Below are 18640 nucleotides of genomic sequence, written 5' to 3'. Positions count from 1 at the left end.
CTCATTCATATGTAAATAACAGGATCATTCATATGTAAATAGCAGCAGGATTCATATGTAAATAAAGGCAGCATTCATGTGTATATCATGCCCCTCTGCAGTGAAGAGATGATGTGCTGAAACCTCTAGCAACCAATCAGTGAGCAGTATTACTGTACAGTAATCTCTAGCAACCAATCAACAAAAAGATATCATGTGCTGTAACCTCCAGCAACTCATCAGTGAGCCGTAATGTGTGCTGTAACCTCTAGCAACCAGTCAGTAAGTGGTAATGATATGCTGTAACCTCTGGCAACCAATCACAATCACTGCCTGATCTGATACAGTAAACTGATTTTAAGTCTAGCTGATATTTATTGTATTTCTTGCCCAGGGTCCAATCAACATTAAAGACTGCCCTGATCCTGCTCCCCCTTGCTTAGTCAGGAATCAGTTTTGGAATAAGCCACCAGTCAAAGTAAGGGACAAGTCTAGCTTGCAGAGGCCAGTATTAGCACTTCCTATAGTGGACAGCAGGGCCGGATTTGCTCTCCCTGCTGCCCCAAGGCCAGGTTCCGCAATGCACCCCCTCCCTGCCAACTGAACCACCCCCCCCCCAAATCTACGGAGAATAGCAACTGGTTAGTTCAAATATTTTTTGTTTCTTTTTTTTATTTATTTTTTATCACTTTTTTTATTTTGTAGCTTGTCGTTTACTTTAATATTATTTTTCTTATTCTTCACTTTTTAATTAATTTTTTATAATTTAATTATTATTTCTTATTTTTATTTTTTTTATCAATTCTTTTCACTTAACTTAATTGCTATCACACAGGAGAAAGCAATTCCCTGTGTGATAGCAATTGGAGGTGACAGGTTCTCTTTATTGACCCTGTCACCTCCAAAACAGGAGTCCTAGCACTGTGCTAGAACTCCTGTCACAGCTGAGATGGGAAGAGCACAGCTCACCCCTCTCACTGTGTACATTGGCGGCAGGGACAGTCACAGGAGACAAACTCGGTGGCCTGGGGGAGGACAGAGTCCCGAAGACAGAGCCAGTAGAGAGGGGTATGTGGGGGGGGGAGGGGAGGACAGACAGCAGCACACATTTTTCAAGTGATTGCGGCGACATCGCCAAAATCACTTGTTAACGAGCGAGTGGATTCCAGAAAGCAACTTACCGCCCTTAACTAGCCGTCGGGGGATTCCATGCCACTGCCGCCCCTCTGCACCCTGCCGCCCCAAGGCCTGGTGGACAGTCTTTGGTCCTGTTCCTATCCCTAAGCCCAACTGGGAGAATCAGAACTCCCAGGCATTTCTCAGCCAGGGAATTCTGTGTTCATAGTAGGCTACTGTACATAGCTGCAGTCAAGGCTCCGGCACGTCTCATAGGGGCCAGACCCAAATATTCCATGCCCCCCCACTGACAGTATGCCTGAACTCCCCTCTTTCTAAAGCACACCTATTTATATGTTAGGAACGGGCGCCACATTGTGACAGTACACAGAGGGCCAAATCCACAAAGAGCGGGCGTAACGTAAATTTTTCCATTTAAGTTACACTGCCTTAAAATTTCTACCTAAGTGCCCGATCCACAAAGCACTTACCTAGAAATTTTCGGCTGTGTAACTTAAATTCCGCCGGCGCAAGGCGTTCCTCTTCAAATGGGGGCAATTCCCATTTAAATTAGGCACGCTCCCGCGCCAGCCGTACTGCGCATGCTCGTGACGTCATTTTCCCGACGTGCATAGCGCGAAATTACGTTACGCCGAGCTTTGTGGATCGCGTCGGGTCAATAAAGTTGCGTCGGGAAAAAAAAAAAGATACGGCGAAAAAAAAAAATTCAAAACAAAAAAAAAATCGCGTCGCTGGACAGAAGGGTCTGCTTTTACATGGTGTACTAACTTTACACTTTGTAAAAGCAGCCCTAATTACGAATTGCTGAAAAGCTTTGTGGATCTCCGTAAGTGCTAATTTGCATACCCAAGGCGGCATTTCGACACAAAATGCCCCCAGCGGCGGATGCGGTACTGCATCCTAAGATCCGGCAGTGTAAGTCCCTTACACATGTCGGATCTTCTGCCTAACTATGGAAAACTGATTCTGTGGATCAGTTCCATAGTTAGAAACAGGGATACGACGACGTAACAGTAGATACGCCGTTGTATCTCTTTTGAGGATTTGGCCCAGAGACCCCACCTGACACCTTACACCTGTCTTGTCCTAGGGTGAAAATGTATTCAGAGAGGAACAATGCTGCCACCCTAGGCTGCTCTCCTGATTGAATTACATTGATTGAGATTCCAGTTTAGTGCACAGGAAGTTACAAGGACAACATACTTCTGACAAGATCAACAGATATTTTCTGTACTAGCAGAAAATGTTGTTAATCAACAAAAAAATAAAATAATGCAGCCACCACATCTATGGACTGGTAGACCACAATATATTACATTTTTGTTCTTGGGTTTAGATATCATTGAAATATATGTCATTATATGCTATTATGTTTGCAATAAGATGCACTGCCTTATGTATTTTATTTCTAAATATACTTTAAAACTACAATACACTGAAATGCACAGTAACCTCGATAAGGAGAGGAATGCAGATAGAGAAATACATTTATGAGGGCCATGTAACTACGGTAACTCCACTAAGTCATCTCTGTGATGTAGTTAGACAGGAATATTCAGCCTTAGGCCCCTTTTCACACAGGCTTTCCGATCAGGTCCACCTATCAGTTTTTCAGGCGGACCTGATTGGAGCCTCTATTCACTGACAACGGTCACTGCTATCCGATCCTGTTCATGAAATCCAGACGGATGGTGACCCTCTTTCCATTCATCGGGCGGATCGGATTGGATGAGGGTCCTTTCACACGGGCGGTCCGTCGGGTGGACTCCGCTTTTCTCAGCGGGGGATCGATCTGCTGATCCCCACTGAGCTGACGGATGACAGGTCCGTCTCCGCTCACTGTGCTAGGATGGACCTGTCAGAGCCCCGCTCTCCTCTATGGCGGTCTGTTTTCATCCGATCTGCTAGACGAATGAAAAATAGGATCACCATCTGTCTGGATTTCACAGACCGGTTTAGATAGCAGCGGGCGTCAGTGGACATGTCACCGCTGATATCCGACGCTCCATAGGAGTGAATGGAGGCTCCGATTAGGTCAGCCTGAAATACTGACAGACGGACCTGATCGGAAAGCCTGTGTGAAAGGAGCCCAACACGTGATTTTGTTTTGTTATTTCAATATACTGTCAGTTGGGTGTGTCTTTTAGCCAAGTTAGTTTCTACATGTATGACTCACCTGCGTTCTCCAGCTTTAATAACAGATGGATCTGTCAAATTTTCCCCAACGCCTTGAAAAAAATAAAATAAAGCACAAATGTTTTCTAATGTGGTTTTTAACAGTTGATCTTCATGTACATTTCACATTTTAGTTGTAGGGCTAGAAATATGACACATGTTTGTCATAACTTACAATACAGGAGTGACATTGGATTGAAATTGACGTTTTTTGGTAATAGTATTAAAGTTTCTAACTACTACGGCTTCATTCCCGCAGCCCAGTGTGAACCTAGGCTCATTGTTTGTGTATATGTAAATCTCAATAAACATATCTTTAAAAGACAAAAAAAAAAAAAAAAAGAAGAAAAAAAAAAAAAGTTTCTAACTACAGTATATTAACTAGGGTTGTCCCGATACCACTTTTTTAGGACCGAGTACAAGTACCGATACTTTTTTTCATGTACTTGCCGATACAGATTCTTTTTTTCATGTACTCGCCAATACCGATGCTTTTTTTTTAAATGTGTCCCCAAATGCAGCCATGTCCCCCCACATATTGCAGCCATGTCCCCCCACATATTGCAGCCATGTCCCCCCACATATTGCAGCCGTGTCCCTCCACATATATCCAGCCATGTCCCCCCACATATATCCAGCCATGTCCCCCCACATATATCCAGCCATGTCCCCCCACATATATTGCAGCCATGTCCCCCCACATATATTGCAGCCATGTCCCCCCACATATATCCAGCCATGTCCCCCCACATATATCCAGCCATGTCCCCCCACATATATCCAGCCATGTCCCCCCACATATATCCAGCCATGTCCCCCCACATATATCTAGCCATGTCCCCCCACATATATCCAGCCATGTCCCCCCACATATATCCAGCCATGTCCCCCCACATATATCCAGCCATGTCCCCCCACATATTGCAGCCATGTCCCCCCACATATTGCAGCCATGTCCCCCCACATATATCTCAGCCATGCCCCCCCACATATATCCAGCCATGTCCCCCCCATATATTGCAGCCATGTCCCCCATACCTAGTAGATGATGATGCCGCCGCTGCTGCCGCATTAATCAGCGTGCGGGGAACATTACAGGCAACTTTTGTTTGAATAGCTGGCGGGGAATACAGCTATTCAAACGAAAGTTGCCTGTAATGTTCCCCGCACGCTGATTAACGCGGCATCGGCGGCTTTGCGGTATGCGGCGGCGGGGGGGGGCAAGTATTCTATTTAGGCATCGGGGGCATTTGGTATCGGTATCGGGACAACCCTAATATTAACCCTTTTGCTGCCTAATGCCGCGTACACACGATTGGATTTTTGTGTGTAGCCCCATCTGAATTCCATCGGAGTTTAGATATAGAACATGTTCTATATTTCTCTGATGGAATTCCGTCGGAATTCCGATGAGATTTGGCCAGGCAAAAGCCTGATCGTGTATCCGCAGAATAAGCATTTTTGTTTTCATTTTCCACATGATATTTGAGCAACTGTTTCATATATTCAGATTTAGATATTCATATATTATACTCATAACTATAATATTACATATGTGTAATAATAATTAATATAAAAATTATTTATATATATTCATATAACTGTTTCAAATCTGTTATTGTTATTTTTATACAGGATTTATATGGTGCCAACAGTTTACGCAGCACTTTACAATATGAGGACAGACAGTACAATTACAATACAGTTTAAAACAGGACGAATCAGAGGTTAGAAGAACTGCTTGTTAGAGCTTACAATCTAAGAGGGAGGGTCAAATACAAAAGACAATAACTGTGGGAGATGGGTTGATGGAGAAAATAAATATCTGAAGTGAAGGGTTTTCAGGGATCATCTAAAAGTGGACAGAGTAGGAGATAGTCAGACAGACTGGGGTAGGGAGTTCCAGAGGGTGGCATAAGCTCAGGAGGGGACCTGGAGGCGAGCATGGGAGGAGGTGACAAAAGAGCTAGAGAGCAGGAGGTCTTAGGAGGAATGAAGAGAATTAATCTGTTCGTATTTTATATTTGTAAAATATAAATGATGAGATTATGTCAGGTAAAGAGGTACCAAATATGTCAAGTCTATAAGACCTCTTTCACACTGGGGTGGTTTTTAGGCGCAATAGCGCTGAAAATAGCCTGGAATAGTCAACCAGTTAAATACAAATGTTAATTTATAATAGTGGGTGTAAAGACAGCAACACATATTTTTTTTTTTTTACTGATAATGTTAAGGAGCCATTAAACTAAGTGATCTACCTTGCAAGTCCAGGACCAGAAATTCCCCTCTTGTATACTCATAGGTCCAGTGGCTGAAGGCTAGCATTGTCTTCTCCAGCTTGTTTGATGGGACCGTTTCATTGCCGGTGTTGTTGTTATATTTTCTAAATCTTCCTGCCATACATTCTTCAATTGTAAACCACTGTCCAACGGAGTGACAATAGAGGAGGAAAACCTCCAGAAATCTGCCATAGAAGAATATTTCATCAGCTCTACAGGTCACAAAACCTTGGCAGAAGTACACTTATATCACTAATATGGTATGGTGGGTGATGGAATCCTAGACTATACACTAACTTAGATAGAGCTTTCCCCCTTTTCTAGTATATCACTTTAAGAGCTGAAGCTGATGGGTGTTTCTCTCACATGTCCTGATGAAGTTCTGGGGTTGGAACGAAACATGTAGACACGGACACTAGGATGGCTCCCCCACACACACCTGTCTCCAGTACACATTGCCTCATTGCTACTGGCGGTAAATCATGCAATCCTTTTGGAGCGACTCAGATTTACATTGTACCCATTGTTTATATTTTCTATTCAATAAAAAAAATTAGTATGAGGAAGTAGCCTTTGGGTAGCCTATCATACTCTCTCTTTTGTTATTTTTCTATTTTTGTAGTACACACATAGACACAACACTGTGCACCTGAACACACAGGGCCATATTCAGATAGGTCAGCGGATCTTTAGATCTGATTTACGTTACGCCGCCGCAAGTTTTTGAGGCAAGTGCTTTATTCAGAAAGCACTTGCCTCTAAAGTTGCGGCGGCGTATCGTAAATCCCCTGGCGGAATTCAAATTCCGCAGCTAGGGGGTGTGTAAAATTTAAATCAGGCGCGTCCCCGCGCCGAACGAACTGCGCATGCGCCGTCCGTAAACTTTCCCAGCGTGCATTGCTCCAAATGACGTCGCAAGGACGTCATTGGTTTCGACGTGAGCGTAACTTACGTCCAGCTCTTTTCTTAATCGACTTATGCAAACGACGTAAAATTTCAAAACTCGGCGTGGGAATGACGGCCATACTTAACATAGGATACCCCTCACATAGCAGGGGTAACTATACGCCGGAAAAAGCCGAACGCAAACAATGTAAAGAAAATGCGCCGGGCGGTCGTTCGTTTCTGAATCGGCGGAAATCCTCATTTGCATATTCGTTGTGTAAAAAAAAACGAAACGCCACCTAGAGGCCGGCCTGGAATTGCAGCCTAAGATCCGACGGTGTAAGTCACTTACACCTGTCGGATCTTAGGGATATCTATGCGGAACCTGATTCTATGAATCAGGCGCATAGATACGACCGACGGAACTCAGAGATACGACGGCGTATCAGGAGATACGCCGTCGTATCTCTATCTGAATCTGCCTCACAGTACTTACTTTGGAGTATATGGGATTGCTTTGGGTTTCATTTGGTTGAAAGCAAACAGTAATTTTTGGGCAGCTCGTTGTTGCTGGATTTCCTAGAAAAGAAGTAGAAATAGATGATTTCAGATAAAATGTAGGTAATATGTTAGCATATGATCACTAAAAAATTACCAAAGTCTTCATGTGTATAATGTATTTTAATGATATTTTCAACACAAATTCTATATACACCTTTCAGACCTTTATTTTCCTTAAAGCACAGCTACACTACCCTCTGTCACCAGCTCTTGTAATGGGTATAGCATGTAGGGCTGCAACTAACGATTATTTTCATAATCGATTAGTTGGCCGATTATTGTTTCGATTAATCGGTCAATAACGTAAAAAAAAAAGGAATTTTGCGGTGATTTGCATTTTTTTATTTTTTTTCACCAATTTGTTGTTGGGCAGATTAAAAAACACAAATTGCTGCAAAAACACATTACATGCTTTTCTGCAGCTTCTCCATTGAAGTATATTGAACCAAAAAAAAAAAAAAAAAGGCACTGTTTTGTGTTAAAGAAAAGCCTTGCCCTTTCCAAATACGCAGCAGCTGAAAAAAATCATGGATGTGAATGTGTCCCATAGGAAAACATGTAAATGAACTGTAGTGTGTTTATGCAAAAAGCACAGAGGTGTGACCCCGGCCTGAGATGTTTAGTAACATAATGGGGTTAAAAAAACTAAAATTAGTACAAAAAGAGCAAATAATCGCTACTGTAAGGGGTTAATTTTTTACTGTGGGACAGTGAAAGTAACATTTACAGTAGTGATTTGCTCTTTTTGTACTAAAAAGGGCCAGTTTTAGTTATTTTTTAACCCCATTATGTTACTGGCCGATTAATCGATTATGAAAATGGTAATCGATTCATTTTATAATCGACTAGTTGTCGATTAATCGATTAGTTGTTTCGGCCCTAAAGCATGTATGCCCTTTCCTTTTTAGGTTAAAACAAGGTTTACTACGTTTAAACTTGGCAAAGAAAACTATTAAATGCAATTAACTTGCTTATATACTATGACAATTATACAGAATGCCCCTCCTACCCATAAATTCTTGTGTGTGTGTATATATATATATATATATATATATATATATATTAGAGGGCCGCCTCATCCTCCGCAACATCTCTAAAATACACCCCTTCCTAAGAAATGACACCACCAAGCTTCTAGTTCACTCCCTGGTCATCTCTCGTCTCGACTACTGAAATACCCTCCTCATTGGATTACCCTTACATAGGCTATTCCCCATTCAGTCCATCATGAATGCAACTGTCGGGCTCATCCACCTTACCAACCGCTCAGCGTCTGCTACTCCCACTGCTCCCTCCACTGGCTTCCACACCCAACAAATTAAAATAAAAACAACAACTTACAAAGCCATCCAAAACTCGGCCCCCAGCTACATCACTAACCTAGTCTCAAAATATCAAACCTCTCTTTTCATTCCTCCCAAGACCTTCTCTCTAGTTTCCTTGTCATTTCCACCCATGCTCGCCTCCAGAACTCCTCCTGAGCCTCTGCCACCGTCTGGAACTCCCTTCCCCAATCTGCCTGACTATCGCCTACTCTGTCCACTTTAGACAATTCCTGAAAACCCTTCTCTCCAGAGAGGCCTACCCTGCCCCCACCAACAACTGGAAAATAGATTTTTGAATGATGGACTTTAGGCACAACACTTGATACATAGTTTTATAAAAAATATATAAATGTATTTATTTACAGAAACATATGAAACCATTTTAAAAACATTGACGATCCACAATTTTACCTTCAAGCATACAACACACCGCCTATGTATCATAGAGAATTAAAATACTTAGTAATGAGGAACCCAAAGGTCATTTCAAGAATTTGATGTAGTTACGTATTTTATGTTTCGGCTCTACATATTCAAATACGCTTCTTCAGGAGCTTAGGGCATATTATTATTGTAGTAATAAAAGTAGACAAAGGACCAAAGTCCACAGCGAAGCCAAAAGTGCAGGGATATCTCATCAGATAAATTCCCATCTAGTCTGTGAAATAATGATCACACAGCAAACTTATGGCGATTAAGAGTTAAAGGGGTTGTAAAGGTAAATGTTTTTTCACCTTAATGCATCCTATGACCGTACCGGCCCCCCCCCGAACCCCTGTTTTACTTACCTGACCCCTCGAAAGTCCCGCGTCCGTCCACGTGATCCTCTTCGGTTCCCAGCCTGGCCGTTGATTGGCTAGGCTGGACGGATTGATAGCAGCGCAGCCATTGGCTTGCGCTGCTGTCAATCACAGTGGATGACGCGGCGCGTCAGGGCCGAGTGATACAGGGAGCGGGAGCGCGCTCGAAAAAGCTTTCCACCATGCGAGCTCGCTCGCATGAAGGTGGAAAGCTTTTGCAAGGAGGAGCCGAGACAGCCGCCGAGGGACCCCAGAAGACCAGGTTCGGGGACACTCTGTGCAAAACGAGCTGCACAGTGGAGGTAAGTGCCTTTAGTGTTCCTTCAAATGCATAGCCAGCAGGGAAAGGAAAGAAACAAAAGATATTTTGGAAAACATTTTTGATGATAGTTCTGGAAATATAGGGGATCCCCCACTATTCACACGTCTCCAGTATTCATCTGTTTTTGTTTTCATATGTGGTCACCGACAATGAAAATCTCTTGCAGGGCTCCACTGTGTCACAGCCACAAAGCGTGGTTACTATATCGGATGCCGTCTACCAATTTCTCGTATACACTCTGTGATGATACAATTTCAATTTACCCACCAAACAACTGTATTACCATTTTCTCCATTAGCTCATCCGCCACCTTTTGTATCTCCTGACCCTCCCTCTTATATTGTAAGCGCTAACGAGCAGGGCCCTCTAATTCCTCCTCTACTTAACTGTATTGTAACTGTACTGTCTGCCCTCATGGTGTAAAAAGCTGCGTAAACTGTTGCTGCTACAAAAAACATGTATTATAATAATAATAATTACTTTGGAGAAAGTAAAACTATGCCTTGTATATACAGTATTATGTATGTGAATTCTACTGCCAATGTTTCTGGGTGCCACTAGATGTCCTTACGTATCTACAGTTTACTTGTGTAGAAACTATCAACGCCTAGTACACATGATGAGAAAATCGGATGAAAAATACTGCTTGCCAAGTTGATCGTAAGTACACAGCTTTCGAGAGCCAATCAAAACAGTTCATGAGAAAATATCCAAAGAGCAAGAATTTAAAATATTTCTCGCATGATAACAGAACAAATTATTTTTATGTAATTAGTATGGTGATTGTACAAACAAATAGTGCGACCAAGACTACGCAAGCTTGGAAATGAAGGAATACATTACAATACAATACATTTTATCACTTCTCAAGTTGTATTCTTTCTTGTAACTTAACCTATTGGTTGTTGATATAAGACTAGAATGCAAATCAAAATGGACAATTATACACGGTCGGAATTTCCGACAACAAATGTTCGATGTGAGCTTGTTGTCGGAAAATCTGACCGTGTGTAGGCTCCATCGGACATTTTCTGTCGGAATTTCCAACAACAAATGTTGGAATGCTGGTTCTCACATTTTCCGACAACATAAGTTCTTGTCGGAAATTCTGATCGTGTGAAGCCAATTTCGACGCATTTCGATGAATTGTGAATACAGGCATACCCCAGTTTTAAGTACACAATGGGGTTTATTTACTAAAACTGGAAAGTGCAAAATCAGGCTCACTTCTGCATAAAAAACCAATGAGCTTCCAACCCCAGCTTGTTTAATTAAGCTTTGGTAATAAAATCTGGAATCTCATTGGTTTATATGCAGAAGTGAGCCTGATTTTGCACTTTCCAGCTTTAGTAAATAATCCCATTGTGTACTTAAAACTGGGGTATGCCTGTATGACTATGCATTTTTTTTTTTTCATTCTGTTTTGTTCTGTTTTGTTTCCTGGATAATTCCTCCTTTTCGGATATAAAATATATAAATTTGAAAAATAATATATATTGCATCACAAGAGGGGGTTCTTCATCAGCAGTAAGGATGTAGTCTAGGAGAGGGAGGCACATGTGGTCACCACTTCTAGGGAGCAGTACTGCTCCCCAACAAGTTGGGGGATAAGGGGGGCCAAGTCAGGACTTATGTGGCACCAGGCGACTCTGTTGTGGTGGCTTTCCCATTGGGAGAAGCAGGAGGACCCCTAAGTGCACAAAATAGGAACTTAAAAGTGCTATAAAATACCCATACTGCTAAGGACTTTGCCCGTCGTTTAGGAGAGCCTTCTGGGAACAGACAGGACAGAATTTTCACCTTTTTAGGAGACTGAGCACCCATGACACGCTAAGCACCTCAGTATTAGCAGTTCTGAAAGATATATATATATATATATTTTTTTTTATTGAATGTTGCTGTAAGCTGTGTGCTGTCCATTCTTTCATTTGCATAGGTGTTTGAGGGGCATTTTTAACGCCTCCTGAACGCCTGCTTTTAATGTCAGGGTGAACTTAAAAAAGCGCATTAACGTATCTATAGCATTATTGAGCATTTAGGATGTGTTCTATAGGCGTTCATGTTGCACCAGGCAACACTTCTCAAATGCCCTGTGTTTTTTTTTTCTTTTCTTACAAGGCTAAAATAGAAAATAATCACTTTTGACGCTTTGCAATCACACTGTAGACATCACAGGCGCATTTAAGGTGCGGTTGTGGTGCGTTTCATTAGAAGTGAATGGAGGCAGTTGCAAAGTATCAATGCCTTACAAGCTTTGCAGGCAGCGTTGTTTTTGCCTCCCAGCAACGCGAACGCTGCAGTGTGAACACCTCGATCTGCTCCCTATTGTAACAATTTTGAGTGGTATTGATAGGCATTTGGGAAAAGTTAAAAACGCGACCCATCCGCCTATTTTTATTGTCTGTGAAAAAGAGTCCTTGGTGCCTCATGAGGATGATTGCCCTCCAACAAGTACTGGCCTAACACCCTTTTGGAAGGGGTGGTAACATGTTGGTGATAGTTGTAGCTCCTTTGCCCACTCACACTACATGTATATATATATTTTTTATAAATACAGGCAGTCTCCGGGTTACAAACAAGATAGGGTCTGTAGGTGTGTTCTTAAAGGTGTTGTAAAGGTAAAAAAAAAATCCTAAATAGCTTCCTTTACCTTAGTGCAGTCCTCCTTTACTTACCACATCCTTCGATTTTGCTTTTAAATGTCCTTATTTCTTCTGAGAAATCCTCATTTACTGTTCTTCTGTCTCCAAATACACACAGTAATGTGAGGCTTTCTCCCTGGTGTGGAGTGTCGTGCTGGCCCCCTCCCTTGGACTACAGGAGAGTCAGGACGCTCTCTACGTTGCAGATAGAGGAGCTGTGTGGTAGTGGGCGTCCTGACTCTCCTGTAGTCCAAGGGAGGGGGCGAGCACAACACTCCACACCAGGGAGAAAGCCTTGCATTACTGTGTGGAGTCACAGACAGAAGAACAGGAAGTGAGGATTTCTCAGAAGAAATAAGAACATTTAAAAACAAAATGGAAGGATGAGGTAAGTGAAGGAGAACTGCACTAAGGTAAAGGAAGCTATTTAGGAAAAAAATGTTTTACTTTACAACCCCTTTAACTGCTCGCCGACCAGCCGCCGCAGTTATATGGCAGTTATATGGCGGCAGGTCGACTCTGCTGGGCGAGATCGCGTAGGTATATGTCATCTCGCCGTTCAGCCAATAGGGGCGTGCGCCCCCCGCTTGTCCCTGATGCCGATGCGCGTGTCCGGCGGGCACGATCACCACCGGGCACCCGCGATCGCTCATTACAGAGCGAGAACCGGGAGCTGTGTGTATAAACACACAGCTCCCGGTCCTGTCAGGGGGAGAAATGCCTGACCATCTGTTCATACAATGTATGAACAGCGATCAGTCATTTCCCCTAGTCAGTCCCACCCCCCTTCAGTTAGAACACACCCAGGGAACATAATTAACCCCTTCCTCTCCCCCTAGTGTTAACCCCTTCCCTGCCAGTGGCATTTTTATAGTAATCAATGCATTTTTATAGCACTGATGGTCCCAAAAATGTGTCAAAAGTGTCCGAAGTGTCCACCATAATGTCGCAGTACCGATAAAAATCGCTGATCGCCGCCATTACTAGTAAAAAATAAATATTAATAAAATGCCATAAAACTATCCCCTATTTTGTAAATGCTATAACTTTTGCGCAAACCAATCAATAAATGCTTATTGCGATTTTTTTTTTTTTCATGAAAAATATGTAGAAGAATACGTATCGGCCTAAACTGAGGGAAATTTTTTTTTTTATAAAAGATTTGGGGGATATTTATTACAGCAAAAAGTAAAAAATGTTCATTTTTTTCAAAATTGTCGCTCTATTTTTGTTTATAGCGCAAAAACTAAAAACGGCAGAGGTGATCAAATACCACCAAAAGAATGTTCTATTTGTGGGAAAAAAAGGACGCCAATTTTGTTTGGTAGCCACCTCGTACGACCGCGCAATTGTCAGTTAAATCGACGCAGTGCCGAATCGCAAAAAGTGGCCCGGTCATTGACCAGCAATATGGTCTGGGGCTTAAGTGGTTAAGTTGAATTTGTTTGTAAGTTGGAACAGGTACATTTTTTAAGTGTAACTATTTTTAAGCTTTTTGGATAGCATAGAAAGGATGACAGTGACCCAATATATCTTTTACATAATTATAATAGTTTTACTCACCCTGAGGCACAGCTGCAGCACGGTGCCATCTTTATATACACCTGACCAATTATTCACCACCTCAGGTAGGAAAGACTTGATGATATAGAGGTGTCCAGCCTTCAGGATGTCATTCTCAGACCAGGTACAGGCCACTTTCACAGCTCGTCTCAATCCACCTCCCATTTCTTCCTTAGTTAGTATCTCTATTGTGGAATAATAGCCATTATGAGACCAGGACGACATGCTGTTGTTCACGATGTTTGGTGAGCTTTCTTCTAGCCGATACACAGTGGCCAGCTCCCCTGAAATATACCATGGGCTCTTGTTAGATATATGCACTCTATTTTTAGTACTTCATATACAGCATTTATCTGGGAAAAACAAAACTAGGATCTACTTCTCTGCTTACCCAGGCCAGGCAAAACAAGCAATTGCTTGGGGCCCTTGTGCTGGCCTGGGGCCCCAGCAGGGCGGGCCCTTGCCGTGCCAACGCTTCCTATAAATTCTGCAGCCTGTAGCGTGGCTGAGCTCCTCTTCCTGAATCAATCCTCCTGCAGTCTGGCCGGGTACTGCACAGTACAGGAGAGTCAGTTTCCTGTTCCCGGGCGGACTAACAGGAAGTGCACACACTAAGTGCTCACTTCCATTCAGTTTGCAGCCAGGAACAGCAAACTGAGTCTCCTGCCGCATGGTACGGGGTAGGAAGGGGGGTAAAAAGAACATGGGACGGGGTAAGGGGGGAGGCAGTCATAACCCATTTTGTACGAAAAATATGGTAGCTTGCTGACCATAACCCTACCTGGCTGGATGATATGTATAATAAACAATTACCATAGCTTTCTTTCTATTTTCTTTCTTTACCATCCCATTTCCATCTTATTGCTTCTTTTTTGAATCGGGTAATATGTATTAAAGCTTTTTGCAAAAATTTACAAAGCAGACATTTTGCTTGGGGCCCCCAAATTCCTTCAAACGGCCCTGTGCTTACCTACAGGAGGCAGAGGTGTAAAAGGAATACTCTGGGAGAGCCGGTATAAGTTGTTTCTTTCAATGGCTGTTGGTGATACACAGAATTAGTAACTGATAATAATTTAGTTTGACAAAATATTTTCCAAAATAATACTCACCGGAATAATAAAAAGATTTATCCATTGATGTTTTAAAATCATGGCCAAATCCTAAAAAATAACAGCGTTTCAATTAAAATGCAGCATTATTATATTCTATACACCAAAACCTATCTGTTCCACAAAATGTTAGCACTTTAAAAATGCATATACATGACAGGTTTAACCACTTCAGTCCGGAAGGATTTACCCCCTTCCTGACCGGGCCATTTTTTGCGATACGGCACTGCGTCGCTTTAACTGGTCGTGCCCAAATATTTTTTTTTTTAGCACAAATAAAGCTTTCTTTTGGTGTTATTTGATCACCTCTGTGGTTTTTATTTTTTGCGCTATAAACAAAAAAAGACCAACAATTTAAAAAAAAAACATATTTTTTTTACATTTGCTATAATAAAAAAAAAAAAAAAAAAGTTTCTTGTGTTAGGCCGATATGTATTTTTTTACATATTTTTGATAAAAAAAATCACAATAAGCGTATATTGATCGGTATGCTCAAACGTTTTAGCATCTACAAAATAGTGAATAGATTTATGGCATTTTTTCTCAGGACTGCGACATTGCGCTGGACAGATCGGACACTTTTAACACTTTTTTTGGGACCATTGACATTTACACAGCGATCAGTGAAGGCAGGGAAGGGGTTAAGTGTGTTCCCTAGGTGTGTTTCTAACTGTGGGACTGACTAGAGGAGGAGCCAGATCGTTGTTCCTACTTAGTAGGAACAGATGATCTGTCTCTCCTCCCCTGTCAGAACCAGGATGTGTGTGTTTACACACACACATGCCAGGTTTTGGCTCTCATGCCCACGATCATGGGTAGTCGGCCATGAGCAGCGGATCCCCCACTGTGAAGTGCAGCACGCGCCTGGTACGGCTTTTAAAAGAGCCACTGTATGGGTACGGCCAGCGGTGCCATTCTGCCAATGTATATCGGCGTGAGCCGGTCGGCAAGTGGTTAACCCAGGGTTTGACAAATTTGTTTGGAATCTAGGAGCCAGCTAAAAAAGTTAGGAGCCCGAAAACGCGCCCCGTCCCGCCAAGCTCGCGCGCAGAAGCGAACACATACCTGAGTAGCGCCTGCATATGTAAACAGTATTCAAACTACACATGTGAGGTATCGCTGCGATCGTTAGAGCGAGAGCAATAATTCTAGCCCTAGACCTCCTCTGTAACTCAAAACATGAAACCTGTAAAAAAATTTAAACGTCGCCTATGGAGATTTTAAAGGGTAAAAGTTTGTCGGCATTCCACGAGCGGACGCAATTTTAAAGCGTGACATGTTGGGTATCAATTTACTTGGCGTAACATTACCTTTTACAATATAAAAAAAAATTGGGATAACTTTAATATTGTCTTAAAAAGTGTATTTTTTCCCAAAAAAAAGTGCGCTTGTAAGACCGCTGTGCAAATACGGTGTGACAGACAGTATTGTAACGATCGTCATTTTATTCTCTAGGGTGTTAGAATAAAAAAATATATATAATGTTTGGGGGTTATAATTAGAGGGAAGGAGATGGCAGTGAAAACAGTGAAAAAACACTTTAAGAACTGCTGTTTTACTTGTAATGCCAACGGCCACCACCAGATGGCGCCAGGTCACAGAAGGAAGCTTGGGCCTTCACATGGCTGCAAAGCCGCGGCCTGAATTACTGGCCTTCGTGGGCCCGCCGCGATCGCGCGGCGGGGGAGTTGGCGGCGCACGGAGACACAGGATTTCATATGCACTTTAATATGTCTGCACCAGCTGTTTTGTATTGATTGCAGCGGATTACTATTATTCCTGATTTGCACAGGTTTATTGAACATATTGATTGCACAGTTTAATCAGCACAGGTGCACTAATTTTATATTCATTGCACACCTTGTTATATTGCACACTTGCATCAGTTGCACTACGTAGTTAATGTCTAAACCGCTCTTCCAACAAAAGTGAGTACACCCCTAAGTGAAAATGTCCAAATTGGGCCCAAAGTGTCAATATTTTGTGTGACCACCATTATTTTCCAGCACTGCCTTAACCCTCTGGGGCATGGAGTTTACCAGAGCTTCACAGGTTGCCACTGGAGTCCTCTGCCACTCCTCCATGATGAAATCACAGAGCGGGTGGATGTTGGAGACCTTGCGCTCCTCCACCTTCCATTTGAGGATGCCCTACAGATGCTCAATAGGGTTTAGGTCTGGACAGGGCCATCTTAATAGCATCATGGGCCCCTGGGCAAAGTATTGCTCTAGGGCCCCTACAATGGAGACGGTGCAGGTAAAGACATCAAGTAGGTAGGAGGCACCGTTTGGGTGGAGCTCCGCATTAACTACATGAACAATCCTTCTGTACAGCAAAGAAACAGTGGGAAAATACTACATACATAAAGTAACAAAAATGTCCTGTACATATAATATATCTGCTAGACTGATGCCTCCCCAGCACTCTGACCTCTCTACACCCCATATATCCCCCCATTACTCTCAGTGCCATCATGGGGCCCCCAATTTTGGGGCAGCGTGGGCTCAAGAACCAGCTGCTTTGGGGAAAGTGCAGGGCCCCCCATGCAGCTGGGGCCCCTGGGCAGTGCCCAGGTGTGCCCTCTCATTAAGACAGCCCTGGGTCTGGAGACATGCTTGGCCAGTCCACCACGTTTACCCTCAGCTTCTTTACACTGCTATACTGGTGGTCAAATTCATTTTATATTCTTCTATCGTTTTGTACTATATTGTGTCACTAAAGGTTCATGTTAAATTAACAACACAAGAGGGAGCATTGCCATTTCTGCATAGGTTTACTTTTTTACTTCTGATTTTATTTGTTTTATCTATTTATAATTTAGTCTTGTACTATCCATTCTTGGGGGGGTCTAACTTAAAGTATAGGGGGTCATGCACAAAAACACACTTGAGCCCAAAAAACACTGGCCCAGATTCAAGAAGCAATTGCGCCTGTGTAACCATGAGTTACACGGCGCAATTGCTTACTTGCTCCGGTGTAACGAGTGCTCCTGATTCAGGAACATCGTTACACCGGCTGCAGCCTAAAATCTGCGCGGCATAAGGCTCTTATGCCTTGCAGATTTTAGGCTGCATTCTTGCGGGGGCCGCTAGGGGGCGCTCCCATTGTGTATCAGTGTGTAGTATGCAAATTGCATACTACCACTGATTCACAATCTTGCGCGGGCCCCGCGCAAGCCAGGTACAGAGTTTCCGTATGGCTACTTTAGCGCAAGGCTGCCCTTTCTAATAGCAGGGGCAGCCTGTGCTAAAGTATACCGCCGCTCCCGCGTCGCGACATTCAAATGTTACGTCGTTTGCGTAAGTGCTTCGTGAATGGCGCTGGACGCCATTCACGTTCACTTTGAAGCAAATGACGTCCTTGCGACGTCATTTGCCGCAATGCACGTCGGGAAAGTTTTCCCACGGAGCATGCGCTGTACGCTCGGCGCGGGAGCGCGCCTAATTTAAATGATTCCCGCCCCCGGCGGGATCATTTAACTTGCGCGCGCTTACGCCGGGCAAATTTGCCGGCGCGGCCTCTTGCAAGTCACGGAGCTACTGCTCCGTGAATCGAGGGCAGCGCAAAATATTTGCGTGGGCGCAGGGCAAAATCGTTGCCCTGCTCCCACGCAAATATCGCGCAAATCTTATTGAATCTGGGCCATTGCTTGTACAAGAGTTTGAGCTTATTTTTCTCTGCTTCTAAACGCCCCTCCTTGTTAACCTGTGTCCATGTGCACTATAGGCATTTACAGGAGTTTAGAGGCAGAAAATAACCCGATAGCGCCAACAGTTTACACAGGGCTCTACAAAATAAAGGGAGACAATACAATTCAACATAAAAGCGTTAGGAGTGCCCTGCCTGTAAGGACTTACAATCTG

The 18640-nt window shown here is 43.1% G+C and overlaps 1 protein-coding gene across 2 annotated transcripts in view; it reads right to left on the bottom strand.

Annotated features, from left to right (window-relative positions):
* The window catches only part of LOC120931300 (transient receptor potential cation channel subfamily M member 7-like), a 182685-nt gene that overhangs the window by 9087 nt on the left and 154958 nt on the right, over positions 1–18640 (bottom strand). For both annotated transcript variants that reach the window (XM_040342599.1, XM_040342598.1), the window contains exons 32-37: positions 14778–14828; positions 14639–14704; positions 13669–13952; positions 6952–7034; positions 5550–5755; positions 3293–3344 (exon numbers count right to left, since the gene is read on the bottom strand). In XM_040342599.1, coding sequence (XP_040198533.1) covers positions 3293–3344; positions 5550–5755; positions 6952–7034; positions 13669–13952; positions 14639–14704; positions 14778–14828 — 742 coding nt within the window. The remainder of the gene's footprint in view (positions 1–3292; positions 3345–5549; positions 5756–6951; positions 7035–13668; positions 13953–14638; positions 14705–14777; positions 14829–18640) is intronic.

Source organism: Rana temporaria, chromosome 3 (assembly GCF_905171775.1).
Source record: "Rana temporaria chromosome 3, aRanTem1.1, whole genome shotgun sequence".
Classification (NCBI taxonomy): Eukaryota; Metazoa; Chordata; class Amphibia; order Anura; family Ranidae; genus Rana; species Rana temporaria.
The sequence above is the reverse complement of the archived record's forward strand: the minus strand, read 5'-3'. Positions and strand labels throughout refer to the sequence as shown.